This window comes from Crassostrea angulata, chromosome 4 (assembly GCF_025612915.1).
Source record: "Crassostrea angulata isolate pt1a10 chromosome 4, ASM2561291v2, whole genome shotgun sequence".
Taxonomy (NCBI): domain Eukaryota; kingdom Metazoa; phylum Mollusca; class Bivalvia; order Ostreida; family Ostreidae; genus Magallana; species Magallana angulata.
Genome location: NC_069114.1, coordinates 45,151,974 through 45,167,057, shown reverse-complemented (window position 1 = coordinate 45,167,057; position 15,084 = coordinate 45,151,974). Strand labels below are relative to the sequence as shown.

The 15,084-nt window shown below is 35.1% G+C and overlaps 3 protein-coding genes across 3 annotated transcripts; 1 reads left to right on the top strand and 2 right to left on the bottom strand.

Annotated features, from left to right (window-relative positions):
• Window positions 1-1,540: 1,540 nt before the first annotated feature.
• Window positions 1,541-6,513, bottom strand: LOC128182479 (metal cation symporter ZIP14-like). The gene is made up of 7 exons (XM_052851115.1): window positions 6,175-6,513; window positions 5,737-5,911; window positions 3,515-3,684; window positions 3,269-3,397; window positions 2,833-3,121; window positions 2,266-2,453; window positions 1,541-1,955 (listed from the first exon to the last, which is right to left on the bottom strand). Exons 1-7 carry the CDS (start codon window positions 6,436-6,438, stop codon window positions 1,806-1,808), a joined length of 1,365 nt encoding a protein of 454 aa, XP_052707075.1. The 5' UTR covers window positions 6,439-6,513; the 3' UTR covers window positions 1,541-1,805.
• A 2,236-nt stretch (window positions 6,514-8,749) lies between these two features.
• Window positions 8,750-11,666, top strand: LOC128181255 (ribonuclease H2 subunit A-like). Its single transcript, XM_052849590.1, has 7 exons — window positions 8,750-8,941; window positions 9,062-9,133; window positions 9,411-9,537; window positions 9,956-10,181; window positions 10,946-11,033; window positions 11,180-11,303; window positions 11,501-11,666. Exons 1-7 carry the CDS (start codon window positions 8,815-8,817, stop codon window positions 11,631-11,633), a joined length of 897 nt encoding a protein of 298 aa, XP_052705550.1. The 5' UTR covers window positions 8,750-8,814; the 3' UTR covers window positions 11,634-11,666.
• A 1,788-nt stretch (window positions 11,667-13,454) lies between these two features.
• On the bottom strand, window positions 13,455-15,053 carry LOC128181450 (leucine-rich repeat protein SHOC-2-like). Its single transcript, XM_052849849.1, has 3 exons — window positions 14,940-15,053; window positions 13,957-14,706; window positions 13,455-13,807 (listed from the first exon to the last, which is right to left on the bottom strand). The coding sequence occupies exons 2-3, from the start codon at window positions 14,686-14,688 to the stop codon at window positions 13,670-13,672; spliced, it is 870 nt and encodes a 289-aa protein (XP_052705809.1). The 5' UTR covers window positions 14,689-14,706; window positions 14,940-15,053; the 3' UTR covers window positions 13,455-13,669.
• Window positions 15,054-15,084: the final 31 nt, after the last annotated feature.

Here is a 15,084-nt window from a genome sequence, read left to right as displayed (position 1 = left end):
CTATGTTCCAAAGGTTCTCAACCTGTTCCAAAATAAATTAATTTTCTTGAAGCAATGATTATACTTGTAAGGCCTCTTACTATTCTTGCAGCATGTAATTGAACCCTTTCCAGTTTTTCTGTGTCCATCTTTGTGCAACCAGCCCAAAGTTCAGCAGCATATTCTAATTGTGGTCTAATAAAATATACATGCATTTGTGATAGAATATCCATTAAAGATTTAAACTTTTTTAATAACCCCAATTTTTTTGTAAGCTTTTTAAGCAATGTTATCAATACATTCTGACCAACGTAAGTTTGAGGATAACTGTATAAGATGTTTGTGTTCAGTAACAAATTCTAATTGACAATTTTCAAAAAATAGATTAGGAAAATGATATAAATTTTTCAAAAATGGAAAATTACAGCTTCGGTTTTCTGTGGATTAAATTTTCACAACCATTTTTTGACCATTCATCTATAGAATAATTTGAGATCATGATTAAGAGTTTCCTCAATAAGATTAATATATATTATCTGAACATTGTTGTAAAAAGTTTTCATCAGCAGATAATCTACATACAGATATCAAATGTGGCGACTAGATCTTTTGATTTTTAATACGAAGATGTACACACCAAATAGTAACTACATGTATGCGTCTAGAGTTCTTTTGAATCAGGTAAATAACGTAAACGAGTCAATGTTATTCCCTCTAAAAATTAATTACCACCAACACATCATGAATCCTCCAGAGAAGGATTTCTTGTTTAGTACAAAGCATATCAGTAAGACATGAACGGATTGAAATAAAATACAGGAGAGGATATACGTAGGTTGTGTCTGTTGTCCAATCCTATTGAATCTATTCAGTCTGTTGTCCAATCCTATTGAATCTATTCAGTCTGTTGTCCAATCCTATTGAATTTATTCAGTCTGTTGTCCAATCCCATTGAATTTATTCAGTCTGTTGTCCAATCCTATTGAATTTATTCAGTCTGTTGTCCAATTCTATTGAATTTATTCAGTCTGTTGTCCAATCCTATTGAATTTATTCAGTCTGTTGTCCAATCCTATTGAATTTATTCAGTCTGTTGTCCAATCCTATTGAATTTATTCAATCTGTTGTCCAATCCTATTGAATTTATTCAGTCTGTTGTCCAATCCTATTGAATTTATTCAGTCTGTTGTCCAATCCTATTGAATTTATTCAGTCTGTTGTCCAATCCTTTTGAATTTATTCAATAAAATATGTTTAAATTAAATAAATAACAGCATTCAGGAAACAGAAAGAGACATTTAAGTGTAGGTAAAGGAACACGAATCTATAGGATATGTATCAAACATGTACTAAACACACATTTATAAATTATCATATTTCATTTAAACACGGCATGCATTGATCGATTCTTCTTCCCTGTGATGCTTCCGCAAAACGTTCGTTTTTGGACGAGCCAGAACAAAGAAATTGAAGGTTTGTCAAAAAAAGTACACTTACATTGTATGTGATGAACTGCACATATTTTCCCATCTCCTTAAATTGCAAGTAAAACTGAGAAACACGAAGCTCCGACATTTATTTTTATAAAATATGTACTGTTATGTTATATTATATATTACATGTATATTCAAATAACAAAAATGCTGGTAATACTTTGAAAACACAATAAGTACAAAATACAGCGTACAAGTATATGATTGTCAAAATAAATGAAAATTATGAGCATATCTATACAGGCTCAGTCTCTCTCTCTCTCTCTCTCTCTCTCTCTCTCTCTCTCTCTCTCTCTCTCTCTCTCTCTCTCTCTCTCTCTTTCTCTCCACCATTCAGACTTGAATTTCTCCCCCATACTGGACAAGACATAGGATGATTAAGAAACCAATCACTATTCCCGAATTCTGTATAACGAACACTAGCAACATATTTTCTGATCCGCTCCTCTCCGCCTCAGCTAATTGTTCTTTCATTTCAGGAATCTGTAGAATAAAGAGACGAGACTCATTCAGTTCATCTCACGAAAACGTGATAATGTAAAACGTGAATTTTTATTATTATCTACCTTTGAAATAAAATAAGAAATACCCCCCCCCCCCCAAAAAAAAAATGAGACATCCTGGTTTGTCTAAATCAAAGTTTCCAATATGCATTTAGTTATCTTTGGTTTTTCAAGTTTAACGAATCCGCTGTCTCTATCCGTGTGAAGCCGATAGTCAAGCACCATTCGCTATCTTAGATACTGTACTGATGTACGTATTAATTTACATACTTTCTAATCATTGAACTAACCATGTCTGCTAATGCAATGTATACGAATATTCCGCCCGCCAGTCCAAATATCCACTGGTTGGCACTGGTGGCCTCCCCTACTATGATTCCTATAACGAGGCCGATGTAACAGATAACTGCCGCGATAAAGTTATAAAACAGCGCCCTCTTCATGGATAGTCCGGCGTGAAGGAGGATGGCTATGTCTCCTATAGTAAAACAAAACATATAGCATGTTATCATTTATAATATTAAGTTCCATTGATGTGTTTATTTGTTATCATGAACGAACCTTAACCTATCACTTCATTACAGAGTGTTCGAAACACGAGCATAGAACTCTGTGTCCTGTTTTTTTTTTTCAAACCACGAACTACGTTTGAAGTGTAAAAGAAACATTTGGTGAAATAAGGTGAACTTTAATGTATTAAGCTTGGGCTATAGATAAACTCCAAAAGATGCTTATTTTGGCAATTTAAAAAGGACATCTTCGCTGACCACGTGATTCTATTTACCTCACCTTTAGAGAAGTTGTACGCAACAGAATCACTTGGCTATAGCAAAGATGAACTAAAGCAGAACTCTAACCTAATTCATGAGGAAGTTCTTCACACAGCACAGCCAGGGACACACTAATCCCTAGAAAGGTGTTTTCTGTGAACGCTGCTCCGATGGACAACCCGTCTACAAAGTTATGAATGGCGTCCCCAATGAGCAAGATCCATGCCACGGGGGCCACGTCTCCATTGCTGCCCTTCCCCTGGCCGACAGGCAGGTGCGAGTGAGTATGGCCGTGGGTGTTGTTTGAATTCACTGCCAGAAGTTCTTTGCTGTTTTCTTCGCTCACTTCCACGGAATCATTGTCGGATTTCTTTTTCTGTTTACATAAAAATTATAAGATTATAAAAATAAAATTATAAGATAGTATAATCATTTTAAAAATGGCGGTATAAAATAACGCGTTTAACAAAAAGAATAGTGAACGAATCATGTTTGGATGCTTTAGAAGCTGCCGGGTATCAACCTTGCGGTTATCAAGGACAAACTTCAGAAGGCGCTCGGCCACGAATACGAAGTACGCCCCACCAATGACTGTGGCCATTTTCCAGCTATAATCAGGAATCGGTCCGTCTTTTCCTGTAAGATGCATAGACTGAAATGAATTATTGGCTTGTTCAATGTTCATGAAAGGTTTGGGAGTTTCTTTTAAACAAGAGACGAATAAGTCATTTGTTAAAACAAGATGTTAATGTGTTCACGTGGTGTGTACCTCTGGAATGAGTACTAAAAACCCGGTAGATCCGAGTGTTCCAACTGCTAAAGCGACACAGAACATGAGGATTCTTCGGAAGGCCTTTGTATTCATACACGGCCCCAAGAAGACTCCGATGTTTGAGATCAGTACAACCAAAGTGACAAATCCAATACCATAGCCCCACGCTGAAAATAAAGCCGAGAAATATGTTAGTTAACCGAGCGCCATCGGCGCAATAAACGACTAGTAGGTACTATACTAGCTAGGCGGACTCCAGGCAGTGGCTCGATGACCGAAAGAGTGTTCGAATATTATACATACATACAATGATACAAAGATTTACAGTAAATAGTGACACGTGTTGCTGTGCAGTGCAAATGTTTTTGAGATGATAACGAAACAGAAGTAATAATCCTGTGTAGTAACCTCTGTTCACATATTTTGTAACATAGATAAAAAAGGTTGTTTTTCTGTTTTCAATTAGCATCCCCACATTGTTACTCTAAAAAAAGGTGAAAAATGAAAAGCAACTTTTACATTTTTTTTTTTAATTTCTAATTTAATGTTCGTATCGAAATTCGTTTCCAATGTCAACAAACAATATTTTGAGGACATGGAAGAATATGTAATTTATGGTAGAAAGAATAAAATATAGTGAATATAAAACCTCAAATATGTCCAAAAAAATTGAAAAGTCAGTTTTCAAGATGTTTATATAAATCTAAACATCGAACTCAAGAGTCTTGATAAAAACACAGTTCCTTAATTTTCAAATAGTGTCTTTTCAAGGTTCCCAAACACTCCAGACTCAAGTACGTATATCAAATCAGCACGAACTGTTTTCTTCTACAATCTTATTATTACAAAGTGAGATTTCTTCCATGTTTATATATATTCATGTATATATCAGTTAGTTTTTAGAGATATTTTGATTCTCAAACATTTATTGCAATCAACTGAGCTAGGAAATTATTAGCTGCAGGTCTGTAGCTCCCTGTCTGAAAAAACATTTCAGACATGTCCAAACATGTCCATCCCATTTTTCAGACCGGGGGATACAAACCTGCAGCTTAGAAATTATAAACTATTTTTACCACACTGATGAAAAAATTATATATTAAGTTACATGCAGGGTGTAGAGAGACTCCAATATATCTTTTTTTTTTATTATATATGCGTCCTCGTTTTTAATTTTTTCAAGAAAATGTGATTAAAATTAATTTACGGATTTTAATAAGCACCATTTTGGGTTGGTATAGTGATTAGAATTCTGTTTGTAACATTACATCAGAAGTCAGTATACATACACTAAATTCAGACTTGAGAAACTTTATACTCAGGTGGTTTGATCCTTGGATACAGAAGTTGTAAAGATTTGCTTTCAATCAAACAAACATTTCCCTTTAATTTTTTTTTCTCACTGCCTGTTTCAGATTTGCACGTTATCATATAAATTAAGCGGTCAAGAGAAGGCTTTAAAATTTGATGCAGTATTGAATTTTCTTAGTTAGCTAGATCTGTGTCGCTGAATATGTCTTTACCACACCGTATATAACGACACAGAGCAGGTAGAGTTCTATGTAGTGTTTTCTAATCAATTCTTGAGGGTTTTACTACGTCTTTACTGAGTTAAGGACACTGGGTTCTGTATGTGTACAACAGTACTTCAGATTTCTACGTCTCTAATGTTCTTTATCACATGACACCTGTGAACTTTTTGGACTAAAATTTGCAGAACGTTGATCTGTGTTTATATAAGCCAGAGATTTTAAATTGATCTTAGAGCCATTTTAACAAGACCTTTGACTTTCAGTAGAACGTTACTATCTATTTCTTGCGTCAAAACAAGTTAAAAATGACGTTGGTTTCAAGTGAAATATACACCCGTGTGACCGATTGCGTAGTCTTAGCTCAAAAGCCAGACAAATCTTGTTTCAAAGAGCAATGGCTGAGTGGCCTTTAATGAAATACACAGGTCTACGTCACATTGCTGTCTGACACCAACTACCCAAAGTCCAAGCTCCTATATTTAGGGATAAAAGTTGTACATATGCATATTGTACACGTATCATCGCCATGTTCTGTTACGCACGCTATATATTTTTAAATGTCTTTTCACTTATTTATTAAAAACGGCCTAAGACCCTATATATAGTCATATGAAAACAAGTTTTTGACCTACATTGCACCCAAACTATTTCTTTGATCGTATTACATATATTTTTTACGCGCTGTACCTTGGCCAATGGGCGGTTTCTCAGCGTGTTCTTGGACTATGGTGTTGCCATGGCAACAGTCCTCTGAGTGAATTTTCAACAGCAGCTGGGGACAGACCGCGGACAGTGTGGACGCGTTAATTCGGCCCCCTCCCGTCGACGCCTCCTCAAAAATCTGAGAGTACGTTTGGCATGGCTGAAAATAAACACAATGCACGTGTTCTGATAAATAGTTATACTGACATCAGCACCTTGTCTAATGACTTCATATAATTACATCGTATTAAATCCATTAATCCAAGGATAAAAACTGACAGGAATTATCTAGGTTTATATCATGAACACCCTGAAGCTAAGTTACCCTTGAAATCAAGATCAACATCAGTCGATCACAGACTGTACAGTTATATTCACATGCAAAAGGAAACAATTTTTTACGCATAATGCTGAAGTACTCACACACGAGCCATTCTTCCCTGCAAGGAGGTCACCGTTCGTTGTGACAGCCTGTCCCGACTGTACGCCTCTCCCCAGGCTGATAAACTCCTCCTGGGAGAGGGATCCCCCGCTACCATGCCACTCTATCAGTTTCTCCAGGGCACCCTGAGGAGACGCAGACACTGGGTTCTCGCTAGAGAGACACAGCAGAACGAGGACAAAAACAATTCCCCCATCCATGCTTCGCCTGCCCCGTGTGTTATTCACATATGCAGAAGGAAGCATTTAACCGCGTGCACAGTCGTACACTACTCTTTGCTTATAAAGCCGTTGACCTCCTTTTTTAAAGTCGAACGATGACATAAGTGTATGAATGTAGTCTGATCTTGTTTATTTGTATTTCTTATCCATTCAGGTCAGCACTGATTCAACCAATATCTTTTTTCTGATACGACACTGTCTTGGTTTCTATTTGCGAATCTTTGGAACACCTGAGAAAAAAAAATCTGTTTATGTACATTGATATTTTACTTATGATCCGTCTTAGACGACTTGAAAAGACATTACCCCGGCTCTACCGGTATATGTGCTACTCTAATGAAAACAATTGTGAAACGATGATAAATCTTTATTTACATGCAGTTTGCAAAAAAAAGAAAAGAAAAAAGATGACATTATTACCAGATTAAATAAAATAATTAAGTTTTATTTTAAAAAATATGTATTTTCGTCGTAAAAATCCCTGAATCAACCATCAGTCGACTGAACAATGACCGATCAATTTATCAGGTTTGGGTTTTCTCAAATTGTTACTGAATTTAGACAGTGTTTGCACCGTGATTTTTCCAATGAAGTTAATTGAAGCATTAATAGTTTCTAATATACTACTTCTGCGATTCACTGAATCTATACTGACTAAAAGAATCAGCTACCTCTTTATGAATGTGTATCATACGAGTATCGCATTATTAAAGTTCATGCAAGAGCACGCATACTTAAATTTATTCAGAACATATTTCAGAGTGCAATACATGCTTCAGTAGTGTGATCATAATATACATAGTACACATTGTGTACATGGAAATATTCGCCCCTATTTTTACTTTCGCCTTTTTGGCTTCGTTATTATAGTGGGTGGATTTAAGACTGGGCGAATTCTTATGTCTCAGATTATCTCTGTGTCGGGGCGAATTTAAGACTAGGCGAAACTGCTTGTAGTAGGGCAAAAATTACACAGAGCGAAAATAACCCTGCGTACAGTTAACATGCATCGTGATCATTAGATCTCTCTCTCTCTCTCTCTCTCTCTCTCTCAATGGGATATTGTACACGAATACCTATGCGTGAATTTTATTGGTACAGGTATATATAGTAGAATTTAACTGCCTATAACCAGAGAAAAGGTTAAAATTAAACGGTACACATTGGTTCTGATATTTATACTTAGAAGTACCGAATTTAAATGCACTTGCACCTAATCTAGTACAGTTTGACGATGATGGATACGGTCTTGTCGCTCTTGGTTTATATAAAGCTGTTTTAGCGGTTTAGAGGTCACAACAGGTTTCCCATTATCTGTATTCCGATTTTGGGTATAAATAACGTGATCACGGCAGAATAGTGTAAATATGTTTGTTTTTATGTCAGTATAAGAAGTTCAACAGTTGAACAAGGTGAGCCTTCTCTGGTGATGCCTGCCAGGAGGTGAGTACTCGTGCACTGACAAGTGGACCAGTCTGATTACGACATACACTTGACAGGAGTTGTTCAGACAAATTTCTGGAGAGGCTACTCAGTCCATGGGGCTGATCAGTCAGTGCGGATAATCATGTTTGAGCCTGTCTTGTTTGATGCTGTTCTCAGCATTCACCTCAAAGCGCACTCCTATAAAACATACACTCCCCCCAACCCCCCCCTAAAAAAACCCAAAAACTAACCACACTCAAAAAACTTTAACAAAGAAATTGTTTGAATGCGCAATCGAAAACAAAAAATTTTTCAGAACACCGACGATCTGATCTTCATGTGTATAAAAAGGAGAACAGGGATATCTAGTAGGCTAGTAGCTACATGCGTGGTGTAAAGGGTCGACCCCCCCCCCCCCTTTCAGGAAAATTCAAATTTTCTAAATTAACATAGTAACTGCCCCCCCCCCCGCAACTTCCCTTGGATCCCCTCCCAAAAAATCTGGATCCGCGCTTGAGCCATAATCGTAACTGCTTAATGTACATAAAAAATATCCCCGAATCCGCCCCTTCCGCCGGAACAAACAAATACCTACAAATATTAATTGTGTATACTACATGTACAATATTAATGTTTTGTTTTCATATTTCATACAAAATTAACGTTGTAACGTTATGTTATTTATGTGTTATTTCTGTCTCTGCTCCGATATACTCGCAACACTACAACACTACAAAACAAATAAAAGTAAAATTTTCTTTCTATAGATATATTTTTAACCGATTACAGATTTCATTTAAAAATCAAAATATGAAAATCACTAGCATTTGACATCTAGTGTTTGAATGAATGGTCTTGTTTTGTTGAGAGAGAGAGAGAGAGAGTTATCTTTCCTACTTTAGACTCTCCAATAAGAAAATTGCGGGAAAATTTAGAGTCGCGAAGTCAGATAAACTATCATATCAACAAATCAAGATGGAAATGTCGGAGTTTGAATCCGACAACATGAAGAATTGTGTTATAGAATCAACAATACCCGACTGTATAAAAACAGAACCGTGCTGGCTGGGAATCGACGAGGCGGGCAGGGGACCGGTTCTAGGTCAGTCCGAGCTCGTGTCTCGAATTTCCTCTTTCTGAGATTCTCAAAATACCCAAGACGATGTACAATATGACTATGTAGTACCATGATTTGAGTGTATTGATTGTGATATTTTGACAGGTCCTATGGTCTATGGAATTTGTTTTAGTCCACTGTCACTTCGTGAAAAATTTGGAGAAATGGGATTTGCTGGTATGTGTACCTAATACATGTAAAATGGTGTAATAATATAACAGCTGTATTAAGATATGCATCCACTGCAAACATTTTAACCATAAAATATTGGTTTTTAAAAATTAAAATTAATGACTTTTAATTATCATTTCATTAACAGTGATTGAGAAGGACCTTAATAAGTTTATAAGTTATAATAAATTTTATTATTGAATTTAATTGACAGATGTTCCATTAGTTTGCTCATGTTGCAATATTTTGGGCATTGCTATCATTTGTCATTCTTTTTTGTCAGATTCAAAAACATTGACTGAAGAAGAGAGAGAAGGCATATTTGAAAGAATATGTGCAGCTTCGGACATGATGGCTTGGATTGTGGAATTATTATCCCCAACTTTTATCTCTAATGGAATGTTAAGCAGGTACAAGATATCTGGCTTCAGGATCATGAAGCAATCTTAGACTTAAGTCAAAAATTGTACACTGTCTTAACGCCTCTAGATTGAAATCACTGACAAAATTAAAATGCTACTAACATTGTCTTGATATAGATTTGTCAATTACAAATTTTAATCGATATTTTATGATGAACAATAATATTATGGTTGCCTGAAATTTTGACTTAGTCTAATATTCCTTCATGATCCTGAAGCCTGAACTTCTTATGTTAATGCTTTTGTCCACGACAGTATAGTACAATATTTGTGTAGCAGTTGAATATTTTACATAATATTAAATTTTACATACTCATGTCAAAAATAAAGTGACAATCTATTTACCATTAATATTATGTAAGCTTGGTATGTGTTCGTAAGTTTAGAATAAATAATTTTGATTCAGATCAAAATACAACCTGAATGCAATATCGCATGACTGTGCAATACGTCTGGTGCAGCGGGCCTTGGAGCTTGGTGCCAACATAGCAGAGGTTTATGTTGATACAGTAGGAGACCCAGAGAAATACCAAGCCAAACTAAGGAACCTTTTTCCCAATATCCAGATCACTGTAGCCAAGAAAGCTGATTCCCTGTATCCCATTGTTAGTGCTGCCAGTATATGTGCAAAGGTATGTGTACTGTGTACATACACAAAGATTTCTCTTAAATAGTACTAATAGGTCTTATATTATTTGTGACAGATGGTACTTGTATAGATGCTTGTATTGAGGTCATTGTGAATTATTTGTCCAATTAATGTCATGCAATCTGAAATGGTTGATGCATTTAGTTGATGTTATATTAAATTTACTTATCAGTTATTGTAGAGTATTAATTTAATGTACATATTTGAGTCACAACACAAAATACATTATGTGTATTTCATTCTCTAACAGATTTTTGTAAATACTGCTGACACATGTCATTCGTGTTATATTATTATGTAACCAGAAATAAATTCCATTGTGATGTACTTTATACTACAATACAATGGCAAGAACAGATCTACTTCTCTACACATCCATGGAGGAAGAGGGTGGTCTTAAATTCTTTGCTAGCAAAGATGATCAACTAGTGGAAATAATAACCATTTTGGAACTATTTTAACAAGAGCTTGGACTCTGGATAGTTGTGTCAAACAGCAATGTGACATAGGTCTGTCTATTTCACTGAAGGCCACTTAACCATGGCTCTTTGAAATCAACAAGATTTGTCCGGCTTTTGAGCTAAGACTACGCAATTAGTGTATGTTTTACTTAAAACCAGCATCATTTTTATGTTGTTTTGATGCAAGAAAAAGATACCATAAGTCCAAGGTCTTGATAAAATGGTTTTATTTACACTGATGCAAATTGAAGCACAGTACTGGGTAGATTTATTGTCTACTTCACAGGTTTGTAGGGACAGGGCTCTGTCAAAATGGCAGTTTCAGGAGAAGATAACTGTGCATGAGGATGGATATGGAAGTGGATACCCTGGAGGTTAGCTTGAACAAACAGCCTTCACTTAGAACACAATGGAGATTCATTGTTGTAAAGGAAGAAAAAGAAATACTGATAATGAGGCATTAACAATTTTCTCTATCACCAAAGATTTTTAACTTCAGAAAATGTTTTTTTCCTATTAGACCCCAAGACAAAGAGGTTTTTGTCAGACAGTATGGACAAGGTGTTTGGTTTCCCTCAGTTTGTCAGGTTTGGTTGGTCCACAGCGTCCGTGATGCTACAGAAAAGTGCTGTTGATGTTCAATGGTAAGTGTGATTACACGACATGTAAAAATTGTCGTTTGTTTTTTACTCCAAGACAATGAAAGCTTGTGTTAAAACTCATGTTATATACGGTATTTGAATAAATGTTAAAACTCATGTAATATATCAAAATTACTGTTGATACTCATTATACATCGAAATTAACTGTGTATAAATTCTTCTGAAAATTTATCTTTTAGGGATGATGATGAAGAAGAAGACAAAGATGCTGTCAAGTTGACCTCTTTTTTTCAGAAGAAAGGACATGATCCAATGCTAGATAGACATTCCTATTTCAAAGACAGATGTCTGACTTCTTGTGAATCTTTTTAATCTTTCAGTGTCATTAAAGTTATTTAACCATAATCATCATCTTTAAGAATTTTCATTTATGTTATCATTTTTAGCTCACCTGAGCCAAAGCTCAGGGGGTCAAATTTTTACATAGGAATATAAAAAGAAATTTTATTTTAAATCTTCTACTCAGAGCACGACTGGTCAGAAAAGCTGTAACTTGTGTGAAGTATCATCAGGTAGGGTAGATTCAAGTTTGGTCAAATTATGACCCCTGGGTAGGGGCACAATGGGGACAAAGGAATATATTGAGAAAAAATCTTTTTCTATAAAAAAACATTTTCTTAGAAAAGGTGCAACATTAGTGAAAGCAACCTTTAATAGTGTAGATTAAAATTTGTCAAAATCATATTTTTCAGAAGTAGGATGGAGCCACATGGGGTGGGGGTCCAATTTTACAAAAGAAAACAGTTTAAATTCACCAAAATTCAAATGTTATAATATATGGTTCAACTTATATGCAAGCATTTTGACATATTTTTGATTCTTTAAATTTGTTTAGACTTTGGCCTCTGGACAATTCTTGGGTTTCACAAGTTTGATGTAGGTTTATTATCCCCTCGCGCAACTTGTTGCGAAGGGGATATAGCATCGCTACCATGCGTGTGTGTGTTCGTATGTGTGTGTGTGTGTGTGTATGTGTGTGTGTGCACTCCATTTCAATTTTCTAGTAAATTAATAAAAAACCTTCCAATAGAATTTCCTCAACCTTTGCACAAATATGCCTCATTGTAAAAGATTAAAACAAATGCAATGTCATATTAATTGGTCAAATTTTAATGCAAAAATTAGATAAAATTACACCATTGTAAAGGAGGGGGGGGGGCATACATTATAACAAAATTCGTTTAAAACTAAAAATATTTATCATAGATTGCACACTTCTGTAAAATAACAAATAAAAAATGCATGTGCCTTCCAAACCATTAATTCTATTACAAATTATAATTTCATTAAATCAATGTCATAATCAATTTTGTATACGAGTTATCAATCGAAATTTCTGAGTAAGAGTTATCTTCCGCTTCACTTCTTTGAAACCAAAGTGAAATTGGATTTAGATCTAGTACAGGTAAAGAAAATGTAGTTTTTGCAGTAATGGAGGGTTAGTAGAATGTGGTCTTCTCATTAACATAACTATATATTGCTAAATAATGCATCCCTACACACAATAACTCATGTCGCGAGGGGATGCTCCGCTTAGCGGTGCCCTTGTAATCCATTTGATTTAGATCTTCTTGAGAACTGTAATGCTCAATATATGAAATGACTATACTGTGACAAAAAGGGATCAATGACAAACAGAATATCCAGGGAAAAAATTGAATTTTTTATATACAGGATCTGTTAGAATGGACTTTTTTGGGTATATTACCGGTACTCCGTAAAGCTGATTTTATAATGTCTATTGTTGCTCAGGTGAGCAATGTGGCCCATGGGCCTCTTGTTGTATTATTTGAGTTAGAAAAAGCTTTTCTGATGACCTTGTTAATGTATATTGATTATCTCTGTGAAGTTTCCTCATGAATAAGCCAGTTTAAAAAAAAATGGTACCAAGGTCTTTGTGTTACTTTTGAAAAGATTTAAATAAAATAGGTTTAGCAGCATAATGCCATGAAATGATCAAACTGTTAATGATATGATTTGAAATGAATAGATATCTACATGTCTGTATACTATAAACTATGGGTACTAAGATTTTACCACATCATCAAGTTGGATATTGCTTTTTGATCAACTGTATGTCACTTGACTCCTGTCCAGCTCAGTTTGTTATTTTGTATAAATGAAGACTTAAAATGCTTTTAAAAATAAATTCTGTATTCAGAAGAAATAATCTGTTATATAGAACCATGCTTATAATTTGTAGTCACAGTCCATACATTAATTAATAGGTATGCATATTAATACAAAGCAGGAGCCACTATCACAAATACACATTTTCAAATGTGTCCATTGAGAAATATTACCAGAAAACAATCCATGCACTTCACAAAACTATCAATGATGGATTTCTAAGAGTCGTCAATTTCTTCAGTTTCCTCTTCTTCATCTGAACACTCATTTTCAATTTCATCTTGACCGCTTGTAAGGTCATCATTGCTCTGAATACCATTCAACCCACTGTGCCCAATCATAATATAATCCAGGCCCTGTCAATCATATAGTTCATAGAGATTAATTTACAAGGAGTTAATGCAGATGAGAAAAAAGTCACAACATAATAAAGGTGATTGCTTTTTATAGTACAAATTTATACACGTCATTCCTTAATTTAAGAAAGTAAAATGATAAAAATTACCTTCCAATGTGATGGTTTTTCCTGGATTTCATTGTCTCTGAGATCAAATTTTGTGAGTTTTGATAATGCCAGTATTGTGTCATCTTTAACTTCCTTAATAAAGTTACTCTTCATCAGCAGACATGTCAGGTGGGGGAGTTCAGACACTGAGTCTGGTACTTCACTTATCTGATTCTGATTTAAATTTAAATGAGTCAAACTGGTCAATTTGTAGAACTTTTTTGGTAAGTTTCTAATTGTATTTTCGGATAAGCACAGCCAAGATAAATTTTCTAGTTCCACGAAGCTGGGTGGGAGCGACTCCAGATAGTTTTCCCGCACACTCAATTTCCTCAGATATTTTAAGTTCCCAATATTTGGTGGCAAATTTACTATTTGGCAATCCACAAGCCATAGCTGATGTAGACTACTTAACTGACAAATTTCATCTGACAGAACACTCAGTGGATTATGAGACACATTTAGGTAAGTCAGATTAGTAAGTTTGCACAGTCCTGTTGGTAGCAATGTCAATTTATTGTTGTCAAGAACAAGTTCCTCCAGTTTGACTAGATCTGTTAACTCAGATGGGGGCATCATTATCTGGTTATCATTAAGTAACAAACGTTTGACATTTTTAAGCTTTTGGAAGCTATTGGACAAGACACCAATGTTTCTGTGGCTTAGATTGATTGTTTCGTGGTTATTTTGAATTGCTCTTTGTAAAATTTCTTCTACCACAAGCAAGTCCATTCTCTGCTGTCGGCATTTCTAAAATATAATTCCAATCATCTGAATTAACATATTACAAAATAATCATTCGAACATATGGAGGAATTGTAACATCTCACCTTTGGTCATTCTAAACTGAGACAATTCGAAAGTTTAAAAATATAAGATTTTTGCAAATTCATTGAAAATTTGTGAAAAATCAGAGAAAACTTGTCTGAATTACATCTAAAACCATATGTGTCAATATCTGGTATGAACGTTATGGCACTAACCTGCACTAAGAGAAACCACAAAACTGAAGCGTCGTAAATTCCATGAGAACCAAGCAGGTGTGTGCTTTTCCTGTTTTCTTTTTAATAAGAGTTCCAGTCCCTTATACCCATAAGGTAAAATAGAATACATGGGTTAGGGTTACAA